The sequence below is a fragment of the Oryza sativa genome, chromosome 6 (genome assembly GCF_034140825.1).
Source record: "Oryza sativa Japonica Group chromosome 6, ASM3414082v1".
Lineage (NCBI taxonomy): Eukaryota > Viridiplantae > Streptophyta > Magnoliopsida > Poales > Poaceae > Oryza > Oryza sativa.
The window spans coordinates 8,934,225-8,944,240 of NC_089040.1; the positions used below are offsets into that span (position 1 = coordinate 8,934,225).

General features: G+C 41.4%; 1 protein-coding gene and 1 pseudogene across 1 annotated transcript; both read right to left on the reverse strand.

Annotated features, from left to right (window-relative positions):
• Positions 1-113: 113 nt before the first annotated feature.
• Positions 114-7,098, reverse strand: LOC4340706 (asparagine synthetase [glutamine-hydrolyzing] 2-like). Its single transcript, NM_001402802.1, has 14 exons — positions 6,825-7,098; positions 5,515-5,653; positions 5,120-5,215; positions 4,861-5,002; positions 3,216-3,311; positions 2,937-3,031; positions 2,482-2,643; positions 2,204-2,284; positions 1,891-2,112; positions 1,571-1,705; positions 1,394-1,474; positions 1,212-1,298; positions 982-1,089; positions 114-899 (listed from the first exon to the last, which is right to left on the reverse strand). The coding sequence occupies exons 1-14, from the start codon at positions 6,902-6,904 to the stop codon at positions 648-650; spliced, it is 1,776 nt and encodes a 591-aa protein (NP_001389731.1). The 5' UTR covers positions 6,905-7,098; the 3' UTR covers positions 114-647.
• Positions 7,099-8,527: 1,429 nt separating this feature from the next.
• Positions 8,528-10,016, reverse strand: LOC107281336 (uncharacterized; annotated as a pseudogene).

The window sequence follows — 10,016 nt, forward strand, 5'->3', positions numbered from 1 at the left end:
TACTTAGCGATCTAAAAACAAAAACTGAAAAATAAACTACGATGAAAAAAACTCAAAATCAACTCCAAATTTAAGATTGAAAAAATAAATTTTAACTTATAAGTATAAACATAAGCGAAAAGATGAGGATGTACACTTTTATTCAATAACTTAAAGAACGCGGACATAAGCCACCATTAAAGAATACATTTACAGTTTCACACACTTGACAAAGGCCTACGGTATATCCATGAAATTAGGGAAAAAAGAACTCCTGTAGCAAATCACACGTAAGTTGCTTCCCAGTTACCATCGCCCGTAACTTCATTTCAGATGCACTTACACGGTTACACCCCAACAATACGCATACTGCATAACATCTTCCGATTCCCAGCAGAACATCAAGATTAGAACTATTGCAAACCAAAAGCAACTTGAGGATATCAGTCGCGGTTATTCATATTTACAATGTTCTGATCAGTCCACGACCAAACAGTTTGCATATTGGAAAAGAAAAGAAAACATACACGATGACAAGCATACAGTAACTAACAAGCCAGGAAAAGCACGCATCTCCATTACATGTTTGAAGAAACTAACGACATCTGAAAGAAGCTGGGATTGAACCAAGAACAACAAACTACGGAGTTTTATGCGACGATAGAAAGTTAAACGGCAGTGGCTGAAGCAACGGTTTTGACCATGCTTTCCCCAAGGGCTGGACCAAAGCCGTTATCCAAGACAGGATTGGCAGAGGCAGGAGATTTTTGTAGAGTATCTTCATATGCAGCATCATGAACACCAAGAGCAGCACGACCAGATGGATCAAGGTTTTTGGACCAGGCTGCGTCCCATTCAACAGCTTTAGCAGTGCTGCACGCGACGCTAGGACCTCCAGGTACTGTCAACCTAGCAGCATTCTGCATAAAACCGAAAGTTAATTAGCTAGGGCATAGCTCAGCATAGTATGAGAACAGCAAAAGTTGATAGTATCTTCCATGCCTTGGGAAAGAATTTCTCGAATATTGTCCTATAATAGTACGCTTCTTTTGTAACTGGAGTGTTTTCTGGGTAAACAAAGCTAGCGTTCATCATCATGGAATCTGATACCTGAAAATGAACAGAAAAATATGTGAATTCCAGCTTAGGTCAGAAGAAATCAAACAAACTGTAGGCTAAAAAATGAAAACCGCTAAGTTGTCAATAGTTTTAAAACAGAGAAGACAGTATACATGTTCATTTGCATGATCCTTCAATCCATCAATCCAACTGTACCCAACACCATCACTGAATTGCTCCTTTTGCCTGTATAGAATGTGCTGTGCAAGACGAATAAATTATAAGTTTAAGCACATATGGAAGTTTATGTACATTATAGGTCAAATACGACTCAAAAAGTTTAACTTTTTGCAACCTTAGGTAAATAGGGCTTCTCCTCATCATCAAATGCATTCCGGAGAACCCATTTCTCAATACGGCCAAGATCACGTTTTATCTAAAATTTACAGGATAATAAGTGTTAGAAAGTGACAGTACTGGTTACAATATAAGAAAAATAACTGCAATAAAAGTTGATGTCCGGTGTACATACCATTTTCCATTCAGGATCAATGTCCATAGCTACATTGATGAAGTTTTTGTCAAGGAACGGAACACGGGCCTCAACACCCCATGCAGAAGTTGATTTGTTCGCTCTCAAGCAATCATATAAATGAAGGGCTTTTATCTAAAGGTCAAGAAAAATAATTCTTGTAAGTAGACCAGCTACTGTAATGTGCATAAACACCAACCAAATACTAGTTAAGTAGTTAAACTAAAAGTGCAATAGTATACTACTGAAAATGCTTCAAGAATACATTTAGCTGCCTTGGGCAGAAGAAGATTAATCATGAAAATATTCTCCTTAATTACCTTCCGACATGTTTCCTCATGGAATTCCTTCTTGTTTGGTGCCTTGTGAAAATAAAGGTAACCGCCAAATATTTCATCAGAACCTTCTCCCGAAAGAACCATCTTCACCCCCAAAGATTTAATTTTACGTGACATCAAGAACATTGGGGTGCTTGCTCTAATTGTCGTTACATCATATGTCTCAACATGGTAAATGACTTCCTCCAGTGCATCAATGCCTTCCTGTTTTCATTTTTTTTTTACAATATTGAATCAGAGCTTCAAAAGATTTTTTTTCTCACTATGCAAAAAAAACAGAGAACAGATACAGAACCTGCACTGTGAAGTGGAGTTCGTGATGAACAGTACCAAGGTAGTCTGCAACTTCCTTAGCAGCTCTAAGATCAGGAGAACCCTACAAAAAAGGGGAACATTGAAGAACTAGATCATCATGTGCCCAATATCTAAGCATATCACTCCTTTTTTTTAAAAAAAAATCCATTTTCTTTCAAAATACTCAGAACACCAGGAGAACAGGTAAAAATTGGAAAGATACCCTACAGGCTAACACAAATCTTCGCAATAATAGGACTCAATGCTTAAGAAACTTACTTTCAAACCAATGCAAAATGTATGCAGTTTGTTTCCCCACTGTGCGGCAACTTTTGCCTCTGCCAAGTGCCGCGAAACAACAGATGCAACCAAAGAAGAGTCCAGTCCACCAGACAAGAGAACACCAAATGGCACATCTGTCATTAGCCTCTTAATAATAGCCTGCAGAATTTGCATCTTATGTAAGATATAATCATTTGCTTATGCTACCATAAACATGCATAGACCATTCAGAAATGTTATGCCATCTATTTGAATATTAATACAGAGGTCAACATGGTGAACCATCATTGGTCAATCTGAGAGCAGTATAATATATCATGCTAAAATAATCTATTGTATGAAAAACCATCTGAGGTTTGAACAAGCTTTTCCTAATCAGCGGCATAAACACAACATATCAAAAGTTTAGAAGAGATTTTGTGCAGCGTAAGAGATATGGGAATGGGACGTGCCTTCTCAAAGCTCTGTCGGAGAAGAAGAGGATTGTACGGGGTGGAGGGAATGCTTTCAGAAAACCATGGTGGGTTGTACCATCTCCTTAGGCCACCTAGGTTGGATATTAGAAGACAAGTCAGTAATCATAGACAAAACAAAATGATATTTGCAATATTATAATAGTTTTGATCATTTCTGCCTTCCTCTTTTTTTCGTCTTCTGGGCCTAAAAACAGTGTTTCTAACATCAACTGTTAGACGATACTGTCAGTATGTCACAAATGCGAAATAGCACACCTGTTTTGCTGGAGTACAAGTGCCCAGGGGGGAAGGATATGAATCGCTCGCAATCATCACTTAATGCCTTCATCTCTGACGAAAACCAAACCGAACCTGAAAACACAATACACCTACAAATAAACACCAAGTATACCCTAATAAAAATCACAAAGGCAATAATGCTAAACTAACATCGCACTAGCCAAGATTCGAAGACAAGGAGAAATTATATTTCCAGACATATGGAAGGAAACGGTGCCTCTTGCCCTCTGCAAGTATATTATATTGTCATTCTGTATTATGAGCTTGGGCAACAAAGACCTTGAACAAGGACCCTGATATTACATCGAAAAAGAATCCTACTTCATGACCAGTGACGAAAACCTTAAATTTCTTAGAAGGAACATATATCAAAACCAGAATTTTTATCCTGCAAACTAAACGTGGAGATTTGGTAACCAAACATACCAAAGAAAAAAAGTGCATCTTCAAACATATTATATTGCCCTTGTTTTGTGTTTTTATGGGCTTGGGCAACAAAAGTCTTGAAGGGTCCCAATATCAGATATTCGGATCCAAAAGGAATAATGTTCCATCATGGTGAGTAGCAAAAACCTTAATGTTCTTTGAAGCAACAGGCATCAAACCAGGATCTCTATAGTTCTATTTGCAAGCTAAAAGGGCAGATTTGATAACCTTGTCAAGAAAATAGGTAACTATTAAGTGAACTACTCCCTCCGTCCCACAATATAAGGGATTTTCAGTTTTTGCTTGCAACGTTTGACCACTCGTCTTATTCAAATTTTTTTTGCAAATATTAAAAACAAAAAGTTGTGCTTAAAATACTGTAGATAATAAAGTAAGTCACAAATAAAATAATTAATAATTTCAAAATTTTTTGAATAAGACGAATGGTCAAATATTACAAGCAAAACTCAAAATCCCTTATATTATGGGACGGAGGGAGTATCTTATATTTATCTGACAGTCCAAGAGATTAGGACATGCCAAACAATTTAATTTCTTTCTTACACGCATAAAGTAGGCTTAAAGCCTATGACCGTCAACAACATAAGTAAGAGAGAGCTGGCGATTGCTTGTTGAATAGCAAGTATCAAGATTTCCATCAACTGACTATCACATTTAACTTTTCAAAATGTAAATGCTTGCACATATACAGAATATCAATCAACAACATTCCCAACAGATATATTGAAAATTGCAAGAAATACTGAATGCCACAAATTATTCATTTTCTCAGACTCACTCGAAGTGATGCAATCCACACGGACAGACGGTTACAGTTCCAAATTATCCTGTGCTAAAACTATGCATATGCCAGGTTGTTTGCAAATTTTGTTTGGTCCTTTCCATTTTAATTTAATTTGCAACACAATAGGCAATTGATGGTAAATGATCCGGCACTGTTTTTTCTCCTCATTGATCAAACAGAGAAAAATGGTTCCAGCAAGAATCAATGTGAACCCTAGCCTTGAAGCACTGACTAGCCACTGAAACAGTGGTATAACCAAACAAACCAATGGAAAATTGTGACCACCACAATTTTTTGTAGAAAAATAAGGAATCAAACCTCCTGGTTTCCAGCACAAGGATCAATAACTAGATGAAGTGGTGAACAGATTCACTGCAGGAGTGCACATACCATCAAGACCCCAGCCCATGTATAAAGGACAAATGCCAATAGCATCACGGGCTGCAATGAAGCTTTTATCACGTGTGTCAAGAAGAACAAAAGCGAACATCCCATCCAACATATCCACAAATTCCTCCCCATATTCCTCATACTGTGAAAAAGATCAATATGAAAGTGTCAATACGAAGGAATAGTAAGTGTATACCAGGCGATGCTTAGATGAAATTTGAGCAATAACAAGGTGCAACAAAGAGAACATGTAACTTACCAGATGAGCAATAACTTCACAATCGCTAGCAGTTTGGAATTTATGAGATTTCAGGTTAGCTTTCAATTCTTCATGGTTATAGATCTCTCCATTCACCTGGATGTGTCAACTACAAGATCAGATGTGGTTCCACAGAAACTATAATAAGGAAAGAAATCTTTGATTTATTTCATTACAAGACATTTTGATGATTAAAATATTGTACCGTTATAAGATGCAAAGAGCTCAAGGGACATATTTGGAAAGTCCCATGACAAAATATTTCAGAAACATGCTATTTACCAAAAGTAGAATAGCGAGGCAAATCACATATTAAAACTTAAAAGTTAATGAAATACTAAAAAAAAAATCTGCGGAGGGTGCATAAGGGTCAATGGAACAGTCAAGGTACATACCGTCACAACAACAGATTTGTCCTCATTGTACAACGGCTGGTCTCCGGATGTGGGATCAACAATAGCCAACCGCTGGTGTGCAAGATAGCAATCCTGATAGCAGTGTATACCACTCCAATCAGGGCCTCTATGACGTAACCTATGAAAATTGGAAAACTTGGGTTAGTCAGTGCATAAGCAGTTCAAAAAATTCTATCAGAAGATTTATTAAATCTATGAAAACTATGAATTACATACCGTCACAACAACCTATGAAAAATGCAGCATGCCTTGAGTCTACAACAAGTTGGTACTAATTCTATCAGAAGATTTATTAAATCTACGTTGAAAATTATTTGCTCTAATATAAGGACATACACAAGAAACTGTAACCATTCAGTTCCTAAAGATCAAGTGGTTGCAGAGTGCAGACTACAGTGATAAAAACATGCCACATTATACTACAGTAGAATAGAAAGATGCATTTTCTACATATTGGCAATCCATAGCATAACTCTGAGTTAGCAGGCCCACACTTCCCACAACAATAGAATTCCAGGCAAAACAAAGCTGACCGTATTTTACAGATTATTAAGCCCATTATATCGCCATTGTCGTAATTTTAAATCAGAACCCCGTACTTGTCACAGCAAGCACAAGGGGCACATCACGGAGGCATGTGTTACATGTTACAGTTGACGTATATAATACTACATTTTAATCAAATTGGAATCAACATCATTTAACGGCATTACCATGCAAGAGCACACGCCAGAGGCATCTCGTGCAAATAAAACTTGTTGATACGTTATCATTTCCGAATGAAAACTCTGAGGAATTAGACTCACCAAAACGGTAGCTACACTACATAGAACTCCATGTCTCCATTTCCATAATCCATCTATATTCTTATCTCTTTACAAGCTTACACGACATAAACACTCCTAACCAGTAAAGTCACCATCCATCGAACAACCCGTCATTAATGATGCACCACAGCTCGCTCCCATATTGATAACCAAAAACAAAAACAACGTTGGATTTACCCCCCCCCCCCCCCAAACATTCCGACGAACTTTTCGACCACGTTGAATCATCAAAATTCCGACGAACTATTTTAACGGAGCTATTTGATAGTCGAATAAACAGGACGCCACCTAGAGCACAACCATCTCACGGCGGCGACGAGTCCAACCCTTCCAGATCCACGGCCAAAATCTCCATCCCTCGATTCAGAACGAACACACGAACGTGCGCGGACCAGATATACAGCGAGAGACAGAGAGAGAGAAAGAGAGAGAGAGGGGAAGGGGACGAGGGCGGCATGCTACCGGCGGGATAGCTCGATGATGCGGGAGCGCTTGGCGAGGGAGACGTCTGCGACGCCGAGCACGGCGAGGATGCCACACATGGTGCCCTCCCCCCGGCGGCGAGGTCTCGTCGGCGGCGGCTGCGGCTACCACCTCTCCCTGTGGCTACTAGCTAGACCAAGCGGCGCCGCCTCGTGATGCCAAGAGGAGAATGGAATCCGCACCGCACTGCCTCGCGTCACGGATGGGTTTAGGAGGGAGGAGAGGGGATCTAATTAGGGCTTTGCGAGCCGCTAATCGCGTCCCGGCCGTCGGATTCGCGTGTTAGCCGAGTGACTGCGTCATCGGTGGCGCACGCGGCACGAGGGCGGCTGTCTAATCCGGCTCGCGCCGAAAGGGTGGGGGTGGTTGTCTAGTGCGGGTGACATGTGGGGTAGAGTGCGACGTGGGTCCCGATTGCAGTGGGAGAGGGTAGAGTGGAGACGCGTGGGTATTGTGGAGGGTTTGGGGGGGGGGGGTCAGAATCTTGGACCGCGACCGCGCGGGGATTCTGGCCGTCCACGTGAGGCGGATTCCGGGAGTTGTGGGCCATGCCGAGCCAGTGGGCTCTGGGCTGTGGGCTGCAATGGCTTTTTTTTTTTTTCTTCTGCCAACCTTTTTGTTGGTCTGATTCTCTTTAGTACGCTTCTGGGTACGTGCGGCATTTCCCTCGTGGATGTAAGGATAACGTTAGCGATATCGTCCAGCTGATATGATATGTGGCTCGTGTATGGCTCAGAAGAGTTAGCACTGATGGAATGAAGTTTGTTTCCATTTCCTCAACTCCAAACTTCAAGCTCGTTTTTAGTTAGCACGTTTTTCAAACTATTAAATAGTGTGTTTTTGACAGAAAAAGCTTTCATAATAGTTAATACTTAATTAATCATGTGCTAATAAGATTTCTCGTTTTACGTGTAATAAAAATCTATCTCCAAACTGCTGCACCGAATAAGGCCTAAGGGACTATTTGGTTGAGTGTCAAACTTAAGCATTTTTTTTGGTAATTAAGGGTTTGTTTGGTTGAGGACTAATTATGTCACACATTTTTTGACTAAGGTTACTAAATTGAGTCTTGCCACATTTTTGTGGCAAATAAAATGACAAACTAAGTTTAGACAAAGTTAGACAAGAAAATATAGTGTACAACATGTGGCCCAGGTGACTAAGGGCCTGTTTGGCACAGCTCCAGCTCCTGGAGCTGGAGCTCAGCCAAACAGTTTCAGCTCCACCAAAACTGGGAGTGGAGTTGGGTGGAGCTCTCTCAAAATGTACTAGAGTTGTGGAGCTAGGTTTAGGCAGCTCCACAACTCCACTCCAGACTCAACTCATGGAGCTAAATTCAGGAGTTGAAGCTGTACCAAACAGGTCCTAAGGGTTAGGCAAAGTAGATTTGTGGCATGAACCAAACACTACCTACTAAAATTGTGGCTTACCTAAGTTAAAGCGTAGCAAATTTAGTTGCCAACCTTATAGACACTAAGTTTGATCTACTAAGACTAAAGTTTTGTGTTTGATTTAAGCCACAAATAGGTTATGCCATATTTTACCATAGTCTACTTGTCGCATAGCTAGACACAAATAAGCTGACCTACTTATCATAGAGCTACTTTTTTACCATGGACTATCACAATTGTGACAAAAAATTCTTGGCAACACAAAGTGTGTCATGCTACACTTTACAAGTATGAGAGCTATCCAAACAGCCCTTAAACAATGTGCACATGTTGTTTTTTTTTTTGAAACTCATAAAGTTTTATTGCATATTAAACAGAGTACATTGGAAGGGAACAACATTCCCTGAAACATCGCCTTGCAAAAAATTGACAACAAACGTTAAGGACCATTTTCCTGAAAGAAGGTAAAGATTGAATGATGAAAGCAAACCTCCAGATCATCTAATACATCAGTAGTGAATACAATCGTTGGAGATCCGCGGCATTGCCGCGACGATTGCACCCAAGGGCCTCTTCAAACGTGCTTCCCGCTTGACCTGCCAGCGATCCCTCCGGCTGCCTCCACGGATTTGGCACTAATTGAGGTTTGGAGTTGAGTCGTAGATATGTTGGTGGCTTCACCGGACTCAACCAATGATTGCCATGAAAGTCATCGTCAAATCTGAGGAACACTAACAACATCCCTGCCGACCAAAGTCTAACAGATAGTCGGTGCTCAACCCGAACGATAATCTCGACATGGATACTGCTGCAAAGGAATGAAATGGAAGATGCACCCAAAACCCAGCTGACCTTAAGCTTTAGAGAAGCTAGATGGTGGCGATGATAAAGTCTTACGAACTTAAGATGTATCCCATGGGTGAGGATTGAGAAGGAGACCTCGTTGCCAGCATGCACAGAATTGCCGGGACCAGCTTTGCCTTGTTGTGTAGCTTGTTGGTTGCCTGTATGATGCAGGGGATTCATGGCGTGCTCCTTGCTGGCCCATGACTTGTGCTACTGCTTGGATAACTGATTTAGGCACAGCAGCAAATTGATGGAGATGCTGTCGGTCGAGACAATGTTCTTGATGCTCGCATGGGAGGAATCAGCAAGCACGAACTGCTTCAACAACTCAGCTAACTCTGCACCTCCAAACCCACCAAATACGACGACGATCTGGGTGTGTGTGAGCCCACCCTCACCGGACACGACGCGGCTGAGCACATCGCTGAGGAAGGGCACATCGCCAAGGATCAGATGGACAAAGGGGCCGCGAAAATCGGTTGAAGCCATCCAGATCCACCGCAAACTATGGCTAGCGACCTCAAAGAGTCAAAGCTTGAAGACTTTCGGCCACCGGCACTGTAGCTGAATTTTCCACAATCAGGCGTCGCTAGGGCCGACGAAATCGAGGTCTGGCACCGCGAAGACTGACCTCCCTGGCTGATCCACCCACAAGATTTCAGATCTGAAGAAGGGAACACTGGACTCTTCATAGAGGACCAAAGACGAAGAATAGGAAGGACACAGAATGAGACTAACTCGACTACGAGACTAACCCGACTAAACTACTATACGAAGGAGACGCGATTGAGCCTGACCCCTCTCCCTCCCGTCACCGGCGGCGAGCCACCGGAATCAAGGAGGAAGAGGGGCCAGAGAAGAGGCTTTTTTTTCTCTGTCTCGGGCAAGCTAGGAGGTTCCAGAGAGCACTGGAGTACTACTGGAGTTGAGATTG